Source organism: Lagopus leucura, unplaced genomic scaffold (assembly GCF_019238085.1).
Source record: "Lagopus leucura isolate 7727_CA_CO unplaced genomic scaffold, USGS_WTPT01 Super-Scaffold_100022, whole genome shotgun sequence".
Classification (NCBI taxonomy): Eukaryota; Metazoa; Chordata; class Aves; order Galliformes; family Phasianidae; genus Lagopus; species Lagopus leucura.
This window is the reverse complement of record NW_024962275.1, coordinates 6,783,261-6,809,081: the sequence shown is the minus strand read 5'-3', so window position 1 is coordinate 6,809,081 and position 25,821 is coordinate 6,783,261. Positions and strand designations below refer to the sequence as shown.

The 25,821-nt window shown below is 45.9% G+C and overlaps 2 protein-coding genes across 2 annotated transcripts; both read left to right on the top strand.

Annotated features, from left to right (window-relative positions):
• The first annotated feature begins 1,884 nt into the window (after window positions 1–1,884).
• LOC122184416 (CMP-N-acetylneuraminate-beta-galactosamide-alpha-2,3-sialyltransferase 4-like) lies at window positions 1,885–13,178 on the top strand. Its single transcript, XM_042879345.1, has 12 exons — window positions 1,885–1,970; window positions 4,822–4,919; window positions 6,488–6,542; window positions 6,999–7,079; window positions 7,211–7,267; window positions 7,991–8,118; window positions 8,739–8,802; window positions 9,626–9,721; window positions 10,257–10,449; window positions 10,784–10,912; window positions 12,359–12,505; window positions 12,887–13,178. The coding sequence occupies exons 1-12, from the start codon at window positions 1,963–1,965 to the stop codon at window positions 12,992–12,994; spliced, it is 1,164 nt and encodes a 387-aa protein (XP_042735279.1). The 5' UTR covers window positions 1,885–1,962; the 3' UTR covers window positions 12,995–13,178.
• A 5,423-nt stretch (window positions 13,179–18,601) lies between these two features.
• TLR4 (toll like receptor 4) lies at window positions 18,602–24,042 on the top strand. Its single transcript, XM_042879007.1, has 3 exons — window positions 18,602–18,752; window positions 19,656–19,822; window positions 20,799–24,042. Exons 1-3 carry the CDS (start codon window positions 18,648–18,650, stop codon window positions 23,056–23,058), a joined length of 2,532 nt encoding a protein of 843 aa, XP_042734941.1. The 5' UTR covers window positions 18,602–18,647; the 3' UTR covers window positions 23,059–24,042.
• The last annotated feature ends 1,779 nt before the right edge of the window (window positions 24,043–25,821 follow it).

Below are 25,821 nucleotides of genomic sequence, written 5' to 3'. Positions count from 1 at the left end.
AGCCCTGCTGGGACATATGGAGGATGGGGAATTTTCCAGGTGAATCGGAGGGCAAAATTCCCATTTTTCACTCCTCGACTCCTTTTCTGGTGAACTCCTTGTTATTCCCCTCTGAGATCTTGGTAGTCTTTTGATGGTCTTAGGAGATGTTGGGCTGATTTCGGGGCCAGAGCTGAAGGGTGCTGAGACTGCAGAAGCATTTTGTCTGGAGCTTTTACTCACATTTTCCCATCACACCTCAGCTCTGTAGTATGACATGCTGGGATTCAGGGGCCTCATTGCAGAAGGGAGCAGGGCACAGATCCTGCCTGCCTTCCTTCTCCCCAGCCCTATGCAATTCTCTGTAGGTTTTCTGTTTCATATTTTAATAATGCAAAGCCAGCAGAAGAGTGAAACCCAAGTCAGTATAGGGTAGGTGTGGCTGCTTTCCTGCCTCTGTGCATGGGTGTCTGCCAGGAATGAGAACCTGCTCAGGGCAGGTGCACTGCACTGATGGGGTGCTCCCTGCAAAATGGTCCTGCAAAATCCCTGCACTGCACTGATGGGGTGCTCACTCCCAAGAATGCATCTGTGGATCCTTCCAGTCTCCCTTTTCCTTTAGTAAAACCTCACTTTAAGCTACAGCAAGCTGTAATAAAGCTGTGCTGGCCATGGCACCCTCTGGTCTCACAGTCTGATCTACAGCACAGCCACCGAGCTGACTTTCTGCAGCAGGGGGAGCAGCTGCACATCGGTGGGAGCATCGCGACGCAGGACTGTCCTGAGACACCTCTGGGTGCGGGTGTTCATATGCGGCAGCAGCCACAGGACTTGGTACTCCTGGGTGATCAGTGCTGGGAGCTGAGCACACCCGGGAGCGCTGGGGTTTTGCTCACCGTTTCCTCACCCTCTGTGAGTTTTGGCAGCCGGGAGATACTGCAGTGCACACTTAAAGCACACGATGGCACTGCAGGAGCGCATAACTGCCTCGGCCCTCCTCTGCAGCTCAACTGGTTTTCTTAGCCCTCCGAGGAGGCAAAACTCCGGCAGGTGCAGAGACTTTCCAGGGACGAGGTGCAGAGAGAGCTCTGGGGGACTTGACAGCCCAGTGCTGTCCCCTGCTAGGGCAAAACCTAGAGTCCAGGCTGCTGCCTGCCTCTACATCATCACTCCATCACCATGGGGCAGGAGGAGCCACAAGAGCACACAATGCTGCAATGGGCGTGACTGACATCTTCCAAAATGCTGTGATGATGACCCAAACAAACCTTCCCCAGAGAGACCAGCTGTGCTTAGTTAGGTGACCAGACAGGTGCAGAGCTAATCTGGGCTATAGCATTTAAAAGCTAATATGCACCAAGTGTACTCACCTGGGTGCACTGAGGGTTTCTATCCTTGCCTTGAGTCCCTATAGCTGCCTTGACTTTTTGAGCTCGTGCAGGTGGAGAGGTGGTCTTCAGATACACAATGGCCAGAAGCAAGCCCCGGTGCAAGTCTTGCATGATAACGTCCTGCTGGCTGGCTCCTGAGGCTTGGAAGAGAGTGAGCACATATGTTAGTTCGTTGGTTCCTTAAGCTACCAATCCTCCAGCCAAAAAACAGGGAGAGGTGTAGAGAGGAACAGAAAGGCTGTAATGGTATTGCCACAGAGCATGTGCTCTTTCCTGAAATAGTCCTTTAAAAAAATACCTGCATGTGACAGTTCTGATATTTAGCTGTTCTTTGCAGACAAGACCTTCCTGCTGAACTGAAGAAGTATACATGCAGCAAGTTCTGCCCAGATCACATAAATACCTGAAACACTGTAGTCACCTTTAGGTTTCTTGAATTATCAGGTGGATGGCTTTGCTTTTCCTCCTCCTGTTATCCCTCTGTGAAAAGAAGTTATCCTCAGGACTTTTCCATAAGGGAGAAGATGTGTACCCAGAATGAAAAGCACAAAGTCAGCATCAGAAGAGAAGAAAGCTCTTCCATGAGAGAAGGATGGAGAGGTTTGGTTTCTACAGCTCTCTGGATGGAGCACTCTTTGCTTGATATCTCCCTGCTTTAAATGCAGCTGATTGATTTACGTTCTCCTTTTCTGCCTGTTTATTTTAATAGATTTTTTTTTTTGAACTTAAAGCAAAATGTTCCACTCTCTCCACCCACCCCCCTGGAACTAAATGTTGATGGTTTTTTTTCAGTGGTTATAATTTGATTTCTGCCTCTCCTGCTGGGCTGATGTGAGAGAAACAACATTTAGAGAAGTAGATTTAAATACAAAAAAAAAAAAATGGAGCAGGGGAGGTAGAGGCTGGGAGCGATGTGGGAAGAAGGAAGGAGAATCAACGAGAATGAACTCTCGTTTTCTAGGCCGTTTTCTCAAGTTTGCAATCTCTGATGGGCAAAAATCCCAGTATAGCTCAACTAATCAATTGCTCTCTGAAGAATAGAAAATGCCTTGTCTCTTTAGGTATTTTTGTGTTATTCTTGGCCTGCTGCAGTGACTCATTGTAGCTGCTCTGTGCCAACGATTTCAGGTTTGTAGCCTCTTTCAGAGGTAGGGAATTGTGATCATCTCCACTTTGCAAGCTGAGAAACTGAGGCAGGCGTCAATTGGTTCCTTCCCCTTCAGATCGTGGAACAGTGGTTCAATCAGCACACATAATCCAGGCGGCATTTTCAGCAGCGCTCAGCTCTTTCCTTAGACAAAAGGAGGTTTTCAGGCTTAGCAGCGTTAACACTGAGCAGCAAGTTTTCAAAAGAATTCAGCAGCTCCTCCACTCTTGGAGTGCCTTAAGGACAAGCTCCTGCTTTTGCTAACAGGAACGGCTGTTTTTCCTTTACCAAAAACCTGACCTTTCATTCCTAGGCACGGAATTAAAGATTTCATCATATTTTTTTAATAGTTTTTAAAGGTTTAGCATCTCTCCTTTTTTTCCTCCTTGTTTCTCCTGGTTTCTGGGGACGTGGTTAGTGATTGTTTCTGTGCATATCTGAAGTGAATAGCTTTTCTAAATATTTTTTTCCTTCCTCCAAAATACATAATCGAGATCGTCTGCTGCAGTTTATATTTCCTGCTGTGGAGACAAACACCTTAATTAGAATGGCAGGGAGGAAAAAGAACATCATACAGAAAAATAAAGCAGCTCTGTGAAAAGAAACCTGAAAAGCTTGAGAGAAGTAGAAATGGGCAAATGAAGCCCCTTGGCAGGCAGGAGGCATCTTGCACAAACAAGTGCGTGTACTCACAGCAGCTGTGGGGATTGCTTTGCTCAATGCAAGGAAGGAGGCAGAGGTGGAAGCCTGGCTGCACTGAGTAGTGCTGAGTTTCTGTCAGGCAATGAGAGCTGTCCTCAAACTGCTCGATCTCCTACAGCTCCTGCTCTGTCTGCAGGGCAGATGTGTGGCTTGGTTTCAGTAATTCTGTTGGGAGAATGAAGGGGAAAGGGGATCTTCTTTCACTGTTGTACCTGCCTTGGCCGTGCCTCTTTCCTTCACTTAAAAGGGAAGGGTTACATTAATCCCTGGTGGTTTCTGCAATTCATTATGGGATTTCTTGTACATGCTGGCCCTCCTTTACAAGCCTTGGGGAAATTACAGCAGAAGAAAGCAGCAAGAAATGCCTACATTTACCAGGCTGGTATTAACTCTAGGGATGTACGAGAGGGATACACATACAAAGTTGTTTCTTAGTCCTTAGGATTGTGTGAATAGGAGAAAAGTCTACCATCTGTATAACTCAGAGCACAGTGTGAGCCTGTAGGGAAGTGGGGTAAGAGACCTCTTGCTTTCCTTAGACTTTGTAAGCAGCAGCCTGTGAAGGGCATGCATTCAACCCACTCCCTTATCTGTAGCAGGTCTGCAGCCAGAGCAGATGAGCTAGCTCTCTCTATGTCCCTATCTTAATATCTTTATGGGAAACCCTCCCAGTTCCCTTCCCTGAAAGTACATCCACCCAGAAAAACACCTTGCTGTCTCAGCACAGCGTGCTGCTGGGGCTTCCCATTTAAGGCCAGCCCTGATGTCCTGCAGGTGCTGCCCACGTCAAGGAGGACCACAGAACATCCTTGATGTGTTGTAGGGGAGCAGCAGCTGCCAACCCTGGAATTTGGAGGGCAGCCTTGCACCAGCTAGCTGGCAACCTGCAGAAGGGTCTGCTTGGATGGATTAATCAGCCTTACAAAGGTCTCCTTCCAAGCCATAGAATGGGGGAAAGAGGATGGGCTGAGAACATCCCCAAGTACTTCTCTGCTGCCCAGCTGAGATTTGTATCCATCTCGTTGAGGATAATTAGATGGTCATCAGATGAGGAAGCTCAGCACTCACTTTCTGCGCCATCCCTCCAAGAGAGAAGTGTATTATTCTTGTTTTTCATCAGCCTGAGCTGGTAATTGTCTATGTGAACTGTGGTGCTGTCCCTATATAATTAAAGTTGTCATTCAGACTCATACATCTAAACACTACAAACTCCACAGCTTAGGAGGATCGATCACAGGACTTTAATGGCAGTCAAAGCGGCACTTTGTGGACTCTCTTTTTTTGTCAGTGGAAGAAACTGTGGGGCTTGAGGCTGAAACATCCTTGGGATGGTGGTGAGGTGCTTCCAGTCCTCACTGGACACACAGCTGTGATGCCAGGCCCTGTGCAGGTGGTGGGAGCTGCACTGATCCTGATCAATGTGATGTGGGTCTTGTGGGTCACCAGACAGAGCATGGGGGTACCTATGCTATGTGAACAGAGGCATAGCATTGGGAAATCTAGGCTTGTGAGACAAGCACACAGCCTGCCTACTTGTGTAAAAGTACTGCTAAATGAAAGCTCATTAGTCTTGTTTGACTGATGTCATCTGCTGTTTTGCAGGATGTTCATGAAGGCAAGCATGAATGCCATAGCTGTAGTCAGAAGACTCTTCCTTGTCCTCTTCCAGTGCAAAAAGCTGCTGTTCTTGCTCTGTGTGGGTAAGAAAACCTCAACACGTGCTAAGCCCTGCTGTTTCCCACCAGCACTCATTGCTGTGTCTCTCAACCCCATGGCCTTGCTGGGTTGGGGCTGTATGGAGTGAGATGCTCCTCATGCATGTCTTCGCTGGAGAGACTCCAATCATGGGTGTGACATAAGGGAGGGAGGGAAAGGACATCATTCCATAAATCCCCCCACACACAGCCGTGGGTATCACCACAGGCTGAGATGAAGATCTGTGAACTTAAATTCCAAGGCATAGGGATCAGCAACAGGGACATGGGCACAGTCATAGTGTCTCCCTTTCACTTCATGTACATCTGTCAGCTGTACTCTCAAATGCTGCATCCCGTCCTGCAAATTGGACCCACCATGTGCAGCTCTGTGTGCAGCAGCTCTGCTCTCCTGTGCGTGGGCCTTGCACTCACATTTGTCACTCACCTCCAAGAGAGGCATGAGATGTGCCTGTTTTGGGTGAATTTTTGGAAAACTGAGTCATTCTGGATGTCTCAGGGGAGGGGAGAGAGCAGAAAAGCATCTGAAAGGTGAACTTTTTTCCCCAAGTATGAAAGTTCCTCTGTTGTTTTGCACTAGTACAACCAGGTGTTGACTCACTGAATTCTCCCCTACATTAATATTTATAAATATTTAAAACTCCAGGACAAGGCCTGCCTCCTGTATGCTATGTGTGCACAGGGCTGTGGAGGCTGGGGCAAGGTTAATGTGCTTCTGTGATACTCAGACTGAATTCCTGGGGTGAGGGGAAAGTCTGGCAGTCACCTTTTGATAAATGCTGCTGTGATCTTAGCAAGATCATGGTCCAGTAGTGGGTGTTTACCTGCGTTGTGTGTATGCATGTAGCAGTGCAGAAATAACTGGCTGATGAAAGTCTCTGTGGGGTGAGTGTAGGAAGTCTGGGAGAGACCATGTTGCAGTGTCCATAGTGAGTGTATGTCACTGCTTGTGTTCTCCCTCCAGAAGAAGGAAAACTAATTCTAATTTCATGCCATCATTGGGAGGCCAGTTGTTTGTCACAGAAAAAAAAATCACTGCTGCTTAATGACCAAGATGAGACCATTGTCATTTTCATAAAAAGGAAAGAGCTATCACAGTGCACAGTGATATAATGACAGTTTTGTGGTACAATATGGGAAGTGCTGAGGAAAGTAAAATTAAACTTTTATCTACGATCAGAGTGGATTCTTTACTAATGGTGAAAAGAAAAAAACAAATGCTGAAAAATCTTTATCCTTGTGTGCCAGCATGAGCACAGCAGCACCTTTGTGAAGCCAGCAAGAGCTGGGCACAACAATGGGCTAGGAGAAGGGTCAGACCCCAGAGCCTGTCCCACATCAGAGACCCACAGGGGTCACGGGGAAATCCTACCCCTTCCACAGGTCTTAGAGCAGTGTCTGTGGTGTTCATTCTTGCCCATTTTGTGCTCTGTGTCACATCAACAGAAGGGTGCAAATGATGGAGGAGCCTTTCCCTGCTGCATCCACAGTCCCAAATTCATGCATGTGGAGCAGGGCATTCAGAGCAAGCCAGGTTTCATTGCCTTCTGCAGGTCTGTGTGTGAAGAGCCTGTACAATGTGACGAACACACTTGGCAGGCATACTGAGTAAGTTACCTCTCCTTTCATTTTCTGACTTTGGTGCTACTTGTGGTCTGTGGTGGGGCACAACTCAGTATGCTGGGAAGCAGATTTATCCTTCCTCCCAGGGTAAAACCTGGATGAGAAACAATTCCCCAGTAAAGTCTGAGTTGTTGGGGACTTGGAGGACTGTGTTCTGCCTGGCAGTGGCTGGAGAGTAGGATAAAACAGCATTCGTGAGCCTGGAGATGTCATAGCTAGAGCACAGAGATTCCCTGGTGTTCATGGTCACTGGCAGGGTGTCTTGTGGATGCCTCATGGTGTTCTTTGTCTGCCTCTATGTGGAGGACAGAGCAATGCTCGCTAATGATGTTCTAAAATTCAACCTCAAGGCTCTAAGCAGCTTGACCTAACTTTGGTATTACCTCTCCAGAGATCTTTTTTTTTTTTTCGTCTAAATTAATCTGTGTTTCTGTTGAATAGAAATGGAACCCTTTACATGGTCTTTGGAGGGGACCTGTTCATGGACACCAGTGGTCAGGAGCTGGGAGACAGAACAACATGGTCAGGAGCTCAAAACCCTCCTTTTGTAGACACCTTCAGGAGGCCTCCTGAACTGTCCCTGATTCTCAGGCTGTGGTCTAAGGCTTGAGAGCCTTCAGGAATTGCTAACAAGAACCTTGTTTCTTTTGAAGGAGGCACGTTGGTGCTTGCCGAAGACGCTTTGTGTGGAGAAAGCCTTTTCTTAGAAGGTTTGTGAGCTGCCTCATTTGCTTGGGGAATTACTGTGAGATGATGAGTCAGTGTTTGAGTGGCTACTGTTTGGTGGAAACTGGCAGTTTGGGGTTTGTGGGCAGATATGAAGAAAGGGAAACAGAGCTGACTCTTGCACAGTTGCATCTTGGCACCATAACAAGTGAGTCAAAAGACCAGCAGGAAGATGCAATGCAGATGTGTGTGCAGAATGTCCTCCAAAGGGCAAGCAAAGAGAAAGAGATGTGCAGCTGAAATGGCTGTGTGCAGTCAGGCTTTGTCATGAGTGTTGTAGGAGTTTGTCGTGGGTGTTATGAGTTTTGTCATGAAGTGAATGAATAAATGAAATTGGAAACCTAAATGAAATTCTCCCCTTCTCACCTCTTGTAAATAAACAATGAAACAATGAGTAGGCATTCCCTGAACCTGTACAGAGAGAGGAATGACTGAGAAGGGAGAGGAACTGGGAGGTTCCTCCTGAGAAGGGGCAGAACTGGAGGGGAAATGAGATTTTTGCTGTCACTGCTGCTTGAAAGATGACTTAGAAACAGTGGTAGATTTTAAAAATGTGGGACATTTCTGGGAAGTACTTCAGGGTAGCTTGGTAGATTTCCAAAGCTCTTCATTATTCAGCCTGCTTCAGCTGTACCAGTCCTGTGTCTGATACTGCTTTGACAGCTCTACTTGTCCATAAACTGCTGTCTGTCTGTATCTCTCATTAGGTTTAAATCTCACTGGGAGCCTTTCCTGACCAGCAAATCCATATACTCACTCCTGGACAGGCCTTTTAAACAGGAGCTTGACAAAGTTCTGTGGCTCCATAAACTTCCTTTTGGGCTGCACAGCTCAGGTATTGAAATACTCTGTCCTTGGTGTTGCACCACTGTGTGGACTCAGTGGAGCTGGAGAGCCTCTTACGCATGGAGCAGCCTGCAGTGCTGCAGGGGAGATGGAAATACGGCTGAGAAACACACCAAGGGAAATCTGGACTGACTGGATGGGGTTGCCTTTGAGAAATAGTGGTCTTAGAGAAATGGGGACAGTGCTTTAACTCCTGGCTGTAGCTGTGCCAGGATAGATGGAAAGGGGAAGGCTGACAAATGTTATTGTGGATGGAGCAGGAGGCATTGCAGAAGTTATCAAATGCTAATAGAGAGAAGATATTGGGTGAGTTCGTACCTGTTGGCTTTTCCCGTGCAAGGTACTACATACCAGCTTCAATAGCACTGAAAAATGCATGCCTTTCATGTGGAAAAAATGCCTAGTTTGGACAGTGTTGGGTAAGTGAAGGTTGCAAGAGTGGTGTTTGAACAGGCTGTCCCATGTAAATTGTCCTGGGATTGTATATAGGGATGAAACCTGTCTCTTTAGAGCAGAAGAAAGAGGAGGTTAGTCTATTGGTAGTCGGGGGGGGGGGGGGGGGGTCAGAATTTTTCCCTGAAGATGATTCTTCAACTTTTTGTCTTCTAGTTCTCTCTGCTTTTAGCACATTGCAGCTTCTTCCAGAGCAGGACTTGCCTGGATCCTTTGGCCGGTATGAAGTCTGGGCTGGAGATTGAAGCTGGGGAACACGTTTGTCAGGGAACTGATAGCTACATTGAGAGTCATGGTCTCTGCAGCTATTGGAAGTTCTCTCTCTTGGTGTTTAACTTCACAGTCTTTCTGCCTCTTATTCCTGCCACTCTTCATCTCCTCTCTCAGTAGGTTTCTCTTTCTGTCCCTTTTAAATGTACCCTTTCAAGCAGCTCTCATACTGAATGATGAACTTAAGCTGCTAGCTCATAGCTCCCTCCCTTTAACTTCTGTCATACCCTGAGTTCTTTTCTCCGTGTTGCCCTGTCCCATCTATTTTCTCTTGCTACCTCCATCCCAAGCATGACAGGCTGGGAGTTGGGTGAATCCCTCAGGTGCACCTGCCCACATTCAGGGGGAGCAGGAACTGAAGTGTCCTGTCTGCAGCAGATGCTTACAAGCACTTTTATTTAGACCCTTTTTGTGACCTTCCTCTCCCTGATACACCCCGTGCCTCCAGCAGAGGTCTGCCCATATAATTATTGCTCTGCTGGGTATCCACACTTGACTTTCTATTCCCTCAGTGCTTTGTTCACTCCAGCCAACTAGGGGTCCCACCTCTAGCATGTTGATGATATCCCATTGCCTTTGTGAATGTGTAAGCACATTCCACTGTACTTTCCAAGACAAATACCATCTGGCTAGGAAGAATCCAGAGTCGTACTAGTCAGGGCTTCTCTCCTCTAGTATCACCCTCAGGGATGAGACTCTCAGGGGATGCTGAACTAACCTGGTGGAGAAATTTGTCAGAGAACTTTATCTCTTGCTGTCTATTATTTTGCCAGTTTATGGTGCCAAAGGTGCATTGTGGTTGGCAATGGCTACTCTGTCCATGGGCAGCACTTTGGGAAAATGATTGACTCTCATCATGTTATCATAAGGTACTAAATCATGACTAAAATATTAATGATTAATCAGAGACTGAAGAATGATAATGTGTATGTGATATTCTTGTTTGGGAAATATAGCATCTAAGATCTAGCTACCCAGGTAATCACATAACTTTCTTGCAGTTTGTAGTCAGGCACAGGCTTTGCAGAAGCTACAAACTGTACTCCTCATTCACCAATGTTGTACCTGGGACTGGATAGCCATCTCCAGTTCAGTGGAGTGGCAGGGAATCTTTGCACTGCAACCTCACATTCAGCTTTGCTCTGACTTAAGCAAATCATTTCATGTGCTTTATGTCCCTCTCTGAAAAATAGTGGTTGCCTGCCGCTATCATCTGCCTTTTTATTGCAAAAGAGGAACTACTGGGATATCTGATGAGGTGGTCCATACTGTGGAACTAGGCTGTGAGTGAACTCCTCATGTGAGTTCACGTAGTCAGTCTTGCATCTGACAGCAACTCTCTGCAGTTGGGAACAGGTAATACTGAAATGATACAAATCCAGCCCTTCTGGCTTTGATTCTCAGATTAAATGATGCTCCAGTAAAAGAGTACAAGAAGGATGTGGGAGAAAGAACCAGCATTCGTCTCTTCTTCCCTGAATCAGCTCTGCCCAACCCTCTGGAAAACAGTGACAACAATACACTGATGGTGTTTGTCCCATTCAAGCCTTTGGATTTTTTATGGCTGAGGGAAGTATTGCTGAAAACAAAGAACAAGGTGAGGTGTCTTTAATGATGGATGGTTGAAACCAGGTTATTTGTAGTCACATACTCAATAGCTCTCATAGTCATGTCTTTCAAATATTTAATGAGCCACACAAGGCACACCTGAGACCTTATTTGTCACCAATTAGACCCAGTCACACCTAGATTGCAGATGGGTGCATGAGAACGAGTGGAAAAGACCAGGAGATGCTTTATTCCTCCAAACTCTCAGTCCTTCTGAGCATCCAGCCAGGGCAACAGGCCACAATTAACTCAGGCTTCTTTCTCCTGGCAGGGTTTGGTGATACTGGACACGTCTTGAGTACCTCTCTGCCTTTCTCCTACAGACAAAGGAGGGATTTTGGCGCCAGCCTCCCCAGGAGTGGAACTGGAACATCTCTCAGCTACGTATTCTCAATCCATATGTCACCTATGAGGCAACATTCAAGCTGCTGCAGCTGAATGCATCAAGTGGGGTATGCGATTGTGCTGGAGAGCAAACAGATGACTATCAACTATCAGTGTTGTCTTGCCTAATATCTCAGTGCTTCAGTGCCACATAAGGGGAAGGAAAACATATTCGTTAGATCAGCCGGTCCATTTCCCTAGTAAATGTGTAGCCATCTTTTACTTCAGGATGGTGTTTTGGGTTTTGAGCCCTGTTTCTTCAAAGAAAAGAACACTTTTCCTGCTTGTCACAACAGCACAGTGTTACTCTAATTCCAGTCTGCCCTGTAATCCTTTGCCACTTTGAATTCAAGTAACTTTTCAGAGTTGAGTTTCTGGCCGTAATTCTAGACCTCAGGACACCTGCTTCTCTAGCGATTAGCAGCTTTGTCATAAAGCTCTTTCATACATGTTCCTGTGATTTTCCTGTCTCTAGACCATTACTGATAATTAGCTAGCATATTGAGAGGAATTTTGGTCGACATTCCTTAAAACATTCAGGTCTTGCAGATCTCTGGCCTGAGGCTGGCTGTTATGCCCACTACTTTGGGAATGCAAATTTCCCCTTCACTGCACAATGGAGGATTACTTCATTAATGAACCTACTTTGTCTGCAGTCCCGACGATCTTTGTGATGGTGCTGTGCAATCTTTAATTAACTTTAAGCCTGCTGGGCACCACCAGGATGTTTATAATCTGCAACAAAAGCAGGAGAAGCTTGAAGGCCTGGTGTGGTGAAATAACCTTGTCCAAGGTCATGCACTAACTTGGCTGGGGCTGCAAGTAGGTGCCAAGTCTCTTGACTGCTGAAGCAGTGCTGTAAAAAAGTACATTTCCCTGCTAAACTGCTTGGAAAGTGTGAAGTGGAGAAATCCAGAGGAGGAGTGCTAAGTGCTCAGCTAAGCTTGAGGGACCAGCTCAGCCACTCACAGTTTGGTGGCTGTTCTGCACCTTCACAAGATCGTTAAGGCAAGGTCTCAGCTGGTACATGGCCATGTTAGTTTTGTGTGAGCAGAGGGAAGATTTGTAACACGTAGGCCAGTGACAGGAATTTAATGCATGGATGAGAAGTGAGGTTTCACACAGAGGCCCCCAGCAGGGAACACACACAAAGTGGCACACAGAAATGAAAGAGATGTGGGGACTTAGTGCAGGTTTAATTATAGATGTGGTCTTCTTAAAAAGCGTGCTTCCATCCAAAAGCTTTTTCATTTCCATGGAGCTCTATGTTTTATAACCTCAGAGGCTGTACACTCCTGAGTCCCCATCTTCTGCAGCATCTCCTCGTATGATGCTCCTTGTTTGAGTTCTGGGAGTGCTGTCCAGGCACCTGTTCTGTTTTATTTATGTATTTTTTTCCTGCGTGGAGTGTGAAGGAAGCTACTGGTCCCAGCTGCAAAGGTGTTGCTGATGTCAGTTTTGTAAAAGTATGAGTTTGAAATGCTAAACAGATGTTCTCTCTTTTCCCTTCCCAGAGATATGCCACCACGGGAATCATTGCTTTGAACTTAGCCCTCCATCTGTGCCAAGAGGTCAACATTGCAGGCTTTGGTTACCCTGGCAACCATGACACTACTACACCAATACATTATTACAATACTGGTCTCTCACGGAAAAACGAGGTAGAAAATGCTTTCTCTTCAATCTAAGGTGTGCTCCATAGGGGAACCCACTGGAAAAAGCTGGGCTAAAGGAGCTGTGAGCTTTGGTAGTTATCGCCAATGTTATGGAAATTAGAATCATAGAATCCTTAGAGTTGGAAGGGATCTTTTTAAAGGTCATCTAGACCAACTCCTCTGTAAGTGCTGGGGTACGTTTTCTTCCCAAAACTGCTTGAAAACAGATGCTGGCTCCCTCATAGTGCCTTTCATCTGTCCTAGTTTGCTGACTAGTGTCCTGTGCAGTGGGGCTGCAAGTTGGGTCAGGCAGGATCAGTGCATTTCAGGGAGAATGAGAGGCATTGTAAGGATTAACCTGTAACTTTGGCTCTCTCATCCCTGCAGCTCTTTCAGCATAATCTCACAGCTGAGAGGAACTGGCTTCTGAAAATGATTGAGTGGGGAGTGATTGCTGACTTAACCAGCCACACCTTCCAGACCCAGAACGACTGAGAGGAGGCCATGCTGCTTGCTATCCCCATCCAGACACCTCACTTGGGCTTTGCCCTTGTTCCATCCTTGTTCCAGGTTGTTTTGAGCATGTCATAGTATATTCTTTCCCAGGTGAAATGGGAGGTTAAACCCTGAGATTCAGAGCACTTTCTTCATCCTTCATTTGCCTCTAGCTTCCACCACTGCCTGCTATAGTGGAGGATGAAGAGTGTTGCACAACACTTCTTCCTTGGGTAATCTCCTCCTGCTTTGTGATCTGCCATCCTGTACTCACTGAGCTGTTTGTGAAAAGCACAAGACTTAGATGCCAAGCTGGTCTGCAGGCCCTGAGAAACTCAGGAGCGAAGGTGCAGTGCTTACCCTGAGATTTCAGACTCCTTCATGCACAAAGTGGAGAATAAAGTTACACCCATCGCTTTGGAAAAGGACTAGGTTGAAAACAGAGAGTTTTAGTGTCTCACTAATTGTTGGGAAATGTTAATGTCTGCAGTAAACACCAAAAAAAATTGTTTCTTTTATTGTTCTGTTAGAGAATAAATGCACTTCTGTTTTCAAGGAGTTGGCACTGTCTTGTGGGAGGGGGATTCCTCATAGGGACAGGTAAGTTACCTTAGTTACCTTAAAATCCCCTCTGAGATGTTATGGGTTTGTGGACCCATGTAGTCCCCTTTATCTTCCTCCCAGCACACTGCTCAGAGCTTTGCGTGCATCCTGCTGATCATTCAGAGAATAGAGCCACCCTGCAGGTCTGCTTTGTGTGCTGAAGGTCTTCCACATGTAAGAAACCTCATTAAAAGCTGCACCTATCTGCAGCTGGCTCGTATCCACATCCTACCTCTGTGGCCACATCTTCTCACTACAGCTTTCTTCCAGGATGATGCTACACCATATCGTCCTTTCTTTACTGCTTTCTTCCTGACCTTTTATCATCAGGGATTCACCTCAGGTGGTGACTCCCCAGAATGTTACTTGGAGAAACAGCCTACAGCGTGAAGTTGAGCTGATGGTGATATTGGTATAACCCTTTTGTTGCAGCCATTTCAGCCAGGTCCACACTGAAAGGCACAGCTTTTAAGAGTAAGCTCTAAGGGCGGAATTGGCTTAACTTGTATCAGGCTGCATGTGTCTCATGCTGAGTTTTCAGCATTACTACACTACCCATATAACTGCTGACACTTCCTACATCAGGCAAAGCTTCTGTTTTCCCTCCCACTTCCTTCCTTCCCCTCTCTGCTGTGGTCAGGCTTTCAGGGTACTTTCCATGCCATTCAATTCCTGGGTAACTTCCAGTGTCTCATCCCTCTTTCCTGAAGGCTTTCTCTAACACCTTCTCATGATCTCATGAAGAGTTGATTCCCTTCATGTTGCTCTGGCTGCTTTTCCCTTTTGCTCAGACCGGTTCCTCCTCTAAAGCTGAAATGGTTTTGCCCTGGACCTGCATGCAATTATGGCCAAAGAAATGCTGACAAATATCTCCCAGAGCTGCCTTGCCTTGTGGAAGAACCGAGGCCTCACTGCAGCTCAGTTTGAGAAAAGGCACTTGAAGGCTAAAAGGGGATGACCTAATCTTGCACATGCAAACAGAACGGAACTGAGCTTGGGAGAAAAAAAAGCTGTTTCTCTTTACTGTCTAAACATTGGCTTCGGGTTATGTTCTGAAAACAAATCTTTACTCTCTACCTAGCACACAATAACCATACAGATTGTGCTGAGTTCCAAAAATATGATGTTCCTGAATGTTTACAGATATGCATTTGGCTCTGGCTCAAACTGTTCCAGAAGTTATTGCTCTGTATGCAGTGGCAGTGGGCTCTCAACTATATGGAAAATTGCTACTCTGTGTTCTTCTCTTGGTAAAAGGGCGTCGAAGTTTGAGTGTCTAAAAGCTGGCGTATAAAGCGTGCTACCAGCCAACCCCAGGAGATGGCTACATTTTCTCTCTAGGTAACACACACAAGAACTTCACAGTGCTTGGTAGGAGCTGCGTTTGCACTTTATGCTGCAGTCATTGCAACATTTTCCTGTTGTGTAGTGACAAGTCATGGGAGCAAAACCATAAACACCAGGCTCAGGAGTCTTAGCGCTCGTCACAATCATCAAAGCTGAGAGCTGCAGTCCTCCATGCCTGGTAGTCTATATAGATCCCTGCCCTACAGCTTGCTTGTTATTATCAAGAGAACTGAGGGAAAGGAGGTGGAATAAGTAGGATAAATCAGAGCCACGGTAATACAGAACATATGTGAATGAGGCTACCAGGTACCATAAGGATGTAATGGAGGGGGAAAGAAAAGGAAAATGAGTCCTATTATTACTCAAGTAGCAAAAGCTAGCATCCTTCTCAGGGCTGCAGGAGGGCACCTGCACTCCCTCCCAGCACAGTGCATTCATGCCAGGCATTGCAAACAGCCCTGTATGGACAGTGACAGCGAGTCCCCAGCTCTGCAGTCAAGGGGTGACCACAGCAGAAGGGCTGGGAGCTGCTGGGCTGTGAGGTGCCTGCCTGCCCGTCCTTAAGGAACAGGGGAGCTCCCAGCCTCTGTCATGGCTGCCTGGCAGCACTTGGCAGGTGAGTCTGCATGCCTCCACCATCTGTGTGAAATCCTTCCAACCATTTCAACTGAACATTGACTTGTGTAGAATGTAGGGCTCCTAAATGACCTGACATAGTCCATATGGAGTACCTGCCACAGATAGTGACTGCCTTGACACTGATTAATCACTTCCTTTAGTCGTATATTTGTCCCTGGTTACCTGACACAGTTCTTCCCTAATAGCTTTTGAATAGATCTGGGGTATTCATATGACCTTGGCTTTGGGGAATAGCCCATCTGATGACACACATTACCTACTTCAATGTAGGCTCAGCTGCTTTCAATCAAACTAAGCTGGACAGTAGTTTTTGGTTTTTTATCTTTCCTCTCTGTACACCCAGACCTGTCCTCTTCCCAGTGCTAAAGACCTTAGCTCTACTGGATCATGCTTTGTTTTGGGTGGCCCCATTTGCGGTTGGCTTGGTCTGTGCCACACAGCACGTGCAGACCATCTCTGATCCCACCTTCACGTCCTTACCTGACACCTACAGGCACGCAGTCTGCACCACTGATGCTCCTTGCTTTGATCCCAGCAGTTAAATCACCTGTAACTGGAATCAATCATTGCTCAGACGGAGAGAGGCCAATTTTTCTAAACCCCCAAACTAAAAGCAGATTTTCTCTCAGTGTGAACGTAGTTCTTCAGAGGCACAAGATGCAGAAGCAAAGGTAAGAGGTCTTTCAGGCTGAACTTCCATCGCACCCATTCCACGTGGGAAAGCATCCCAAGCTGCAGGCACCCAAGCTGTGAGGACCCTCTCAGGAACACCCCTCCTCAGCCCCTTCTCCAGCCTTGGCACAGGGCACAGCTCCGTGCTGCCTTTACCCATGGCTGCCCAGGGCTGGCTGCAGGAGGCACTGACTCACCGTTTCCAGGAAGCAAGATATTCTCAGCAAGAGGATCTTATAGAGCCATTTTTGGATTTATTTTTTATTTTTCATCGGGATTTAAGATAAATTGTTGTCGATTTGTTTTCTTTTCCCAGCAAATAGCCAGTGAAATTCAACATTTTGGATTTGAGATGTTTCCTTTTGCTTTTTTCTATCCACTCAGACAGCCTTCCGTTGCAGGCAGATGACTCAGTTGCTGTGCATAAGGAGGGACCATGCCTCAGCTGAACCTCAGTGACTCAGTAACTGTCTAACTAACAGTGTGCAATGTGTTTCGCTGGTTGTGGCCATCTTGTGCTGGGTAATATCTTCCTTCAGATGACAGAGATTGCACGTATGCCGTGTGCTGCTGCGTTACAGATATTATAATAATCAGGGGAACAGAGTTTACCCTGGCAAGTGTTTTTAGAAACACTGAGATTTTCCGTTAACACCTCCTTCCTAAGAGATCTTTGATGATCCTACCAGAAAATTGCCAGCGCAGTGAGTCGTGTTTTATTTTAGATGTTATTCTTGTCACTTTAAAGGATTCAAAATAATACTTTTGTTTCTTGTGAGCTGAAAGAGGAAATTACAGAGGCATTATGCTTTCTACAGTCATTGCACATTGTATGCAAGCTGAAGAATGTGAAGTTAACTGGCACTGACTTTCTAAACTGGTGGCTGGGTTTGATTTGCTAGCTGGTGCGTTTCCTGCTTGTGCCCATTCCTTGCAATTTCTGTACAGTTTGCTCTTGAACCATTGATGGTATGCATTGTGAAACTGTCCCCTGTGACAGGAGTGGCTCATTTCTTGCATGTCCTTCACATCCTGCTTTCCACTTGACCCCTAAGCGTGGCTGCTGGATGGATTTTGTGATGCTCCCAAACTCTCCAACATCTTCAGCGAGTCTCCATTGAAATGTTAATGTCTGGAGCATACTTCAGGCTCATCTCGGCTTTAGATAAAAATTAAAAGTGGATTGCTTCATTCTGCATATTGAATACTAAAAGACACGCTCATTTGTCCTCTCTGCAGACTCATGATGCCCTGCCAATTTCCTTAATCCAGGCACAGAAGCAGTCAGCGATTGTTTCCATTCACTTTTGATTCCATCTGCAAAAGGAAATACCTGCAATCACAAGAGGCTTTTCAGAACAGGGATTTTGTTGAACTTGCCCAATTTCAACAAACTTTTTGTCTGCTGGCTTAAGGGGCTCTATCTGGCTGCATATCAGGGTGTCCCATTTAGCTCCCATTGTGCTGCCTGTGTTTTTTATCACAGGGATCATCAGTTATTTTAGGATTTCCTCATCCCTCAGTGGCGCTCTGCTGACCTTGCCAAAGACGTCCCACGTCCATCCCCTCTCCTTGAGATGTTATCTTTATAAGTGTATTGCTGCTCACCTGGTGTAGCAGCTTATATTATTTACTATCAACTTGCACAGTTTCACGATTAGCCACTCCCTATTCTATCTTCTTCTAGACTCATATCCTGCCCTCATTTCCCATTCTTGCCTGTGTCAGTAATATCCACCAACCCTACAGCTACATCCTCAGTAACAACTCTCAGTTATCTACAGAAACACACGAGTAGATACAATAAAGCACCACCATTTATCAAGGTAAATGAAGGCAAGGAGCTTTGTTAGAAAGCTCACAGCTGAATTAAATTAATACTACAAACGTCTCCTCCAGAAACAATAGCTGTGTCTGTGCTTTGAGTTAAGGATGGCATTGAGACAGCGCTCAACAAACTCAATTTTGTAGCAAGGTTTTGAATACAGAGCCCAGCCAGCCGTGGGCATCCCGGTCCTGGGGCAGTGCTGTGTCCTTGTTATGGCTGTGAAATCTGGTCTTCTGGAAACAGGGCTCAGAGTTTCACAAAAGTTTGCCTTTTTTCACTAATGTAGCCTGATTAATCTGAGGCAATCAAGAGACATCACACTGGTACAACACAATGCATTTCATTATTTCCTTTTTCTCCTTTTTTTTTTTTTTTTTAATGCACAGCACTGCTAGAAGAGCAATTCAGTGCAAGCATGTCTAAAAACTGGGCAGCGACCGCTTTCACTTCCCTTCCTGCCCTGTGCAGCCCGCAGTGACGTGCAGTGGTGAAGCATGCAGTGCTTGGGGGAGGGATCCTCTGCTCCACATCCCTGACTGCCACCCATGGTGCTTTCTCCCAGAGATGCCCAGCAGAGCGGCTCCCATTGCACAGACGCTCAGGGTGCTGCTGCGGCTGCTGCTCGTGCTGTCCCTGCTGTCAGGATGCATCCCCAGTCCCTGCCTGGAGGTATGTGATCTCTGAACCAGCACAAAATCCTTTCGCTTCTCCTGTGCAACTTTCTCTTCTGCTTGACGTTTGCGCATCAAAACTGTCCTGTGTTGGTTTTCCCAGGAAAGCTCTTCTTTCTTCCAAGGCTGTTACCAAGGCAATTGAAATATTTGAAGTAAACACTGGTCTCAGAAGCACCTGAGAACCAGAACAAGCAGCTTTAACCGTTCCTTATTGTTAGCTTATATTGCCATAAGGACGATGAGGTACTGGCACAGGTTGCACAGAGAGGTGATGCTGCCCCATCCCTGCAGACAGCCAAGGTCAGGCTGTTGGGGCTCTGAGCACTGATGGAGCTGTGGGTGTCCCTGTTCATTGCAGGGAGTGGGACCAGATGGCCTTTAAGTGTCCCTTCCAACTCAAACTATTCTATGGTTCTATTCCCTTCAGGAAGAGATCCAAGCCCTGCCTAAAACATCTGCAAATCATACCATTTTTGCCTGATTCACACTGTACACTGACTTCACCACTACCCCAAACCCCAAACAGGCACCAATCAGTTACAAACTTTACTTACTACTTTCAGAAATTTCTGTTCTCTCTGCCGGCTTGTCTGCAGTGTCACCCAGCTGAGAGCTGGTCCTGGGCACAGCACACAGCCCTGTGTGCTTGTTTTGCTCTCTCAGAGGTTGCTGCTGGGTCACCTTTAGCCCAAGGGAACACCGTCCTGTTCAATCAACAATAAATGCAGCTCTCACTGGGGAGTAGGATTGGTCCTATTAGAAACAGGACAGGTGCTCAGATGTATGAGCTTATTTCCTGAAGCTCAGGGCAGCTCATTTAGAAATGAGCTACAAGGTTCTGCTTTCCAGTATAGCTGTATAATTTCTGACATTTGGTGCTGACTGAGATCTGCCACAGGTCATCCCCAGCAAAGCTTTCAGATGCACAGGACAGAACATCTCTGGAGTTCCTGCTGAAATCCCAAACACCACCCTAGACTTGGACCTCAGTTTCAACAATCTGAAATCGCTGAGCTCAAATTATTTTTCATCAGTACCTGAATTGCAGCTTCTGGATCTTTCAAGGTAATTAGCCTTTTTATCTGGTTATTGGTTTGTCTTCACCATCTCGGTCTCAGCAGTTCCTTACTTTGGAGTCTCATGGCTCTTGCCTGTTTCCTGTTTCACTCTTGCCTCCATCCCTCTGTCTCTCTGCCCTCTCATGCCGTGGCAATGACGTGCAGCTTTCAGTCCAGATACTGAATGCCCATAGCTGAGCCTGTCAGTCTGATCTTGTAGAATGGGATGTGAGGTGGAGGAAAGAAGATATTCCACTTCTCTCTAAACGAGAAAAATGTCAGACTTTTCGCTGTTACAAAAACTCCAAAGTGGAACACGTTGGGTGGACTGTTTTTCTGATCACAAGTAAAATAAAAAATAAAAATGAAGGTGCATTAATTTTTTAAAAGATTGCTTTAAAATATCAACGTATCCTCTTTTCCTTTCTACTCACACGTCTGGGGGAGGAGGTGGGGGAGGCCTATGAACAGATTTGAACTGGTATATAGTTTTCATTTGCTTGAGACAACAGTTCCTCTGGGTAAATTGTTTCACTCCATCCCATGAAAATTACAGCTCTGAAGTGACTGAGTGGCAGAGCACGTTGGCTATAAGGCTCATGAGTTCATTGCAGAATGGATTTGGGCCTCGAATTTCAGGTCTTCTGTCTGCATGAGTTCTGGCCTTTGCCATGGCTCTAGGTCTCTTGCTTTGCAATTGAGTTTCAGATTTAGGGAGGGAGGAAGGGGTGAGAGAAGGTCTCTTGCTATTACATAATTATTTTTGTTTTGTTAATGGTGCCCCTTACTGGGAAATGTGAGTTCACCTGTAGTTTGAGGGGTTGGGTTCAGGGGTACTGGTCAGTGCTGTAAAGCCAAACCAAACCTCAGAGTGATGCTGAGCCTGATAACATTGCATTCGTACTTAGTGCGGTAGTGTTAGTGAACGTGGGGCAAAAGGGGCAGTATTTCATCCACATTTATCCTCTTTTCCTGCTCAACAGGTGCCACATCCATACAATTGAAGATAACACTTTTGTGGATCTTCATAACCTTTCCACCTTAATTTTAACTGCCAATTCCCTCCAGCACCTGGGTCTTGCAGCCTTCTATGGCTTAACATCGCTGAAAAAACTAGTATTGGTGGAAACCAGCATATCCTCTCTGCCTGACCTACCCATCGGACACTTGAATACCCTGCAGGAGCTGAATCTGGCCCATAACAACATTGCTTCACTGAAGCTTCCTAAGTATTTTGCCAACCTGACCTCTCTCAGGCACCTGAGCTTTTCCTCCAATAATATTACATATATCTCCAAAGGGGACCTTGATGCCCTGAGGGAAACAAACAGGCTCAACCTCACATTGGTACTTTCTCTGAACAATATAAAATACATCCAGTCAGGATCCTTTGCAAAGATTCACCTTGGTGAACTGGTTCTGAGATCCTCTTTTGAGAACCTCAATGTGATGCACTCTTCTCTTCAGGGCCTGGCAGGTTTACAGGTCAACAGACTAATAGTTGGAGAATTCACTGACATTCTGAAAATGAAAGCATTTCAGAACGGACTCTTGAGTGGACTGTGTCAGGTACAGATGCAGGAGTTTGTCTTAATGTGTTTCAGAGAGTTTAAGAATGACACAGACACTCTTTTTGACTGCATAGGCAATGTCTCCACTATTAGGTTGGTAGACCTTAATCTTGAAACCTTGTCAGAGGTTCCTGTGTTTTCTCAAGTGAAACATCTGGAATGGAAGAAATGTAAGTTTCAGGAATTGCCTGCTGAGAAGCTCTCTCTTTTTAAGGAGTTGAGAGTGCTTCGTATTACCAAAAGCAAAGACCTAAATATCTTCGAGCAAAAATTTGGGAGTCTAACTTACCTGGAGGTTGTAGATCTGAGTGAGAATCGTCTCTCCTTCCTTACTTGCTGTTCCCCTAAATTTCCCAGGTCTCCCAATTTGAAACACTTGAACCTAAGCTTCAATTCTGACATCAGTTTGACTGGAGATTTCTCTAATCTGAGAAATCTGCTATACTTGGACCTTCAACACACAAAGTTAATTCATCATGGCACCTACCCTGTCTTTCTACTCCTTCAGAAACTCATTTACCTTGATATCTCCCACACCAAAACTCATGTTATATCCCATCATATCTTTCATGGCTTGAACTCTTTGCAAGTGCTCAAGATGGCAGGCAACTCCTTTGAGAACAATACATTGGCCAACCACTTTGAAAACGTAAGACGCCTCCGCATCCTGGATATTTCAAGTTGCAAATTAGTATGGGTGGACCAAAGTACATTTAGTGCTCTCTCTGAACTAAAAGAGCTAATCATCAGCAACAACAAGCTATTGACTTTTGATCCTGTAGCATACAGACCGCTCCAAGCCCTCACAGCTCTGGATTTCAGCAACAACCAGCTGAGTTTCCTATCGGACTCAGCCCTGGAAATCCTGCCTGACAGTCTGGTCTTGCTAGATATTTCTCATAACTTGTTTGAATGCTCCTGCATACACTTGAACTTCCTGAAATGGGTCAAGGAAAAGCAGGATCTTCTGCACAACAAGCATTCAATGATATGCCACACACCTGCCTACGTGAAGAATGTGAGCCTGTTAAACTTTGATATGTCCTCTTGCCATCCCAACCCAACCACAGTAGCGTGCTCAGTGACTGTGTTGCTTGCTGCAGGAGTATTTCTGTTCCTCATTTACAAGTACTACTTCCAAATATACTACTCATTGGTGCTGCTCAGTGGGTGTAAACAGTCTGCAGAAAGGGGAGATACCTATGATGCCTTTGTTATCCATTCCAGCAAAGACCAAGAATGGGTGATGAAAGAGCTGGTGGAACCCTTAGAAGAAGGAAAACCTCCCTTCCAGCTTTGTCTTTACTACAGGGATTTTTTACCAGGGGTACCCATTGTCACTAATATAATCCAAGAAGGTTTTCTGAGTAGCAGAAATGTCATTGCAGTCATCTCAGCTGACTTTCTGGAAAGCAAGTGGTGTAGCTTTGAGTTTAACATTGCTCAGTCCTGGCAGCTTGTTGAAGGGAAGAGTGGAATCATCATGATCATACTAGGGGAAGTGGATAAGACCTTGCTGAGGCAGAGGCTGGGACTGTCCCGATATCTGAGGAGGAACACTTATCTGGAGTGGAAAGACAAGGAAATAAGCAGGCATATCTTCTGGAGGCAGCTGACGTCAGTCCTGCTAGAAGGCAAAACATGGAATCATGAGGAGATAAAACTCATGTAAAGAGAAAGAAACATCACTTCTGTCCTGTCTCCCACCCTGGCCTTGGCTGATGCTTGATGCTCACAAGCTGGATCTTCTGTGGCTGTTCAGCATTGGACAAAGTGAAGAGAGGCAGTATAAAATCACTACAGAAACACCTACTTTCATGATTGCCTTTCCTCCAGGCAGCTATCAAGATAAGGAGTGGCAACAGCTCGAAAAACTGCAGATGCCTGAGCTCTGTGGTTGTCTGTAGCAGTCAGCTGAAGCTGGTCCAGCAATCCACGCAGTGAACAGATTTGAGAATGGATGGGCTGTTCTTACCTCTGAAACTCAGCATGGGCCCAAGGGCTGTTTGCTTAGGGGGATTTCAGTCTTTGAGTGGACCCTGGGGTTTCCAGGGGAGAGTGAAGGTACAGAACTATTGCTTCTAAACTCTAAACATGATAGGAAAAGAAACAAGATTTAGGTCTTTAGGTCTGGGTCAGCAAAACTGAAAGTACCACATCACTACCGTGACTAAAAGGGGGGAAAGTTGAATGCCATTGAATCATAGTGCAGAGCAATTTATTGATGTGTTGGATATTGAATACTGTTGGAGTATTGCTCTCTATTTACAGAAGGCTTTGGTTGGGATTAATCACTGAATTAGTCTAGTCTTAAACTTGCAAATCCCTCTGTAATCAATGCCGTTCTACAGAGGTAAAACAGAAGCAATTGAGGGGTGAATCAGACTTGATATTTTCTCAGAAGAAAGGGCCTGATCCATCTCACTTTTCTAAGCACCAGATAGCAACATCTCTGTGCGAGCCAGCAATAGGTGAGATTGACTTCAGTCATTATTTGCAAAAGAGGGAAAGCTAATTTCAGGGCTTGTGCTGGAAAAAGCTGCACCACAGTCCCCTCTCCGTGTGTTCTTCAGTAGTGTATTGGGATAACACTAACAAAAGCCTCACAGCCCTCTCTAAGGTTTTCTGTGACCCACGAGACAAAGCTTTAATAAAACCAAGCTGGATGCTGCGTTTGCTTGCCTGGACAGTTTGTTTTGCACCAGTTGAGCATTGCTGCAGTCGGTTCCAAAGTGCAGTGCTGCTCACCTCTGCCTTGACCAATGTGTCCTGAGCTCTGCACCTCACAGCACCACCAGGACCTCACCCAGGGTAGGAGATGGGGTGGGCTATGGGAAGTAGAGCTGGGACACAGGCCCAGCTCTAGGTTCCTTGCATCAAGAGTTATGGAGGAAAAGCAAATATTAGCTTGGATATCATCAGGTACATCAGAAAAAGAATGAGGTAAAATGAAATGGGGTGAGAGTTACTGCTCCTGAGTTGAGCACTTCTCCATCCTTCTTTGTGTCTCTTCTGCAAACAGTTCGGTGCATTCATATTTCTACACATTTTTACAGCATCCTATGATTCTTGACTGTAATTGTAACAATGGGCTTCAGAAACCCTGCAAGTGGTTCTGAGCATCACAATAAGGGTTTAGGCCAGTACTGTTTAAAAAGGAATGGTTTGTTGAATATCAAAACAACTTTAGGAGGAGAGCGGGGGTGATGCAGAGAGGAGGCTCCCACCTGTACAAAGTAAGCAGAAGGTAGTCATGTGGCATCCTTGTCCTCTTCAAACACGCTTGGGGTCTCCACAGCAGAGGCAGATACGTGAATTGCCTTGGGCTTTCTTGCTGCCCAAGAGAAAGAACAAAAGCCAACATAGCTTCAGGAAAGGGTGAGAGGGGAGAGATTGCAAGGCAGAGACTGGAGCAGAGACCCTTGTTCAGAAAAGAAGGGAAACAGATTAGGCTTATCCTCTGTCAACACCGTACCTGTTTCCCTTGATACATTTAGATATTTCCCTTGGCCTCATTAATAGTCAGTGCTTAGAAGACACAAGCTGATTTATTTTATTGCCAAATCTTCAGCATCAGAAGCAGGATATACTTTCCTGCAAGGCATGATGCTCAGCAGAACAGCATGGCAGAAGACAAGAACAGCCCATGTTGGGGTGCAGTGCAGTGCTGCTGTGTGCTGTAGGTGTCCACCCGTGCACCACAGGCTCTGCTGGGTGAGATGCTCCCAGCTGTCCTCTCTTCCCAACCCGACCTGCCACCAAAAAGTGCTTTGTGGTTTATGAGCAGAGGAGAAAAAGGCTGAGAACAGTTGTATTTTCACTATTTAACTGGCAGGGAAATAATAGATTTGGCTTTCCTAGAATCATTAAGCTTGGAAATGACCTCTAAGATCCCCAAGTCCAACCTCAGCCCACCCCACCATGTCCATTGACCACATCCACTACTCTCTGGGCAGCCTGTGCCAATGCATTACCACTCTTCTGAGAAGTGTTTCCTAATACCCAACCTGAACCTCCCCTGGCACAACTTAAGGCCATCACCTCTTGTTCTACCACTGTTACCTGGAAAAAAAGGCCAACCCCTCCTTTCCCAGAACAATTTTCTTTCCCTGATAAAATAAAGGCAAATCCTTCTCTCAAACCAAAACAGTACTATACAAAAAAATACTGTGGCTTACACTCACATACATTTGCCCTTGTTATTGGAAGCAAATCTCCAAAGGAAAACTGGACATTCTCATGTCTTCAGATGTACTGATGTAGTGGAAATGCTGTCATAGCTTGAAGCAGTGATTGATCACCTGGGAAGGCAGGGCCAACCCAAGGGAGCTCAGGTGCACAACCAGAAGGGTTGGAGCCAGGATCCACCTCTTCCCAGACCTCATTTAAGTGCTGGCAGTGGAGGCAATAGTATTCTGCTGGAGGTCCCTGTATA

What these genes read in the sequence shown, in the direction of transcription:
- LOC122184416 (XM_042879345.1), top strand. An exon ending in AGAAAGCCTTTTCTTAGAAG is followed by an intron (nt 7,268 to 7,990) that starts GTTTGTGAGCTG and finishes ATCTCTCATTAG; the next exon opens with GTTTAAATCTCACTGGGAGC. An exon ending in TTTTGGGCTGCACAGCTCAG is followed by an intron (nt 8,119 to 8,738) that starts GTATTGAAATAC and finishes TTTGTCTTCTAG; the next exon opens with TTCTCTCTGCTTTTAGCACA.
- TLR4 (XM_042879007.1), top strand. Translation starts at nt 18,648, where the DNA reads ATGCCCAGCAGAGCGGCTCCCATTGCACAGACGCTCAGGGTGCTGCTG. An exon ending in TCCCCAGTCCCTGCCTGGAG is followed by an intron (nt 18,753 to 19,655) that starts GTATGTGATCTC and finishes GATCTGCCACAG; the next exon opens with GTCATCCCCAGCAAAGCTTT. An exon ending in CAGCTTCTGGATCTTTCAAG is followed by an intron (nt 19,823 to 20,798) that starts GTAATTAGCCTT and finishes CCTGCTCAACAG; the next exon opens with GTGCCACATCCATACAATTG.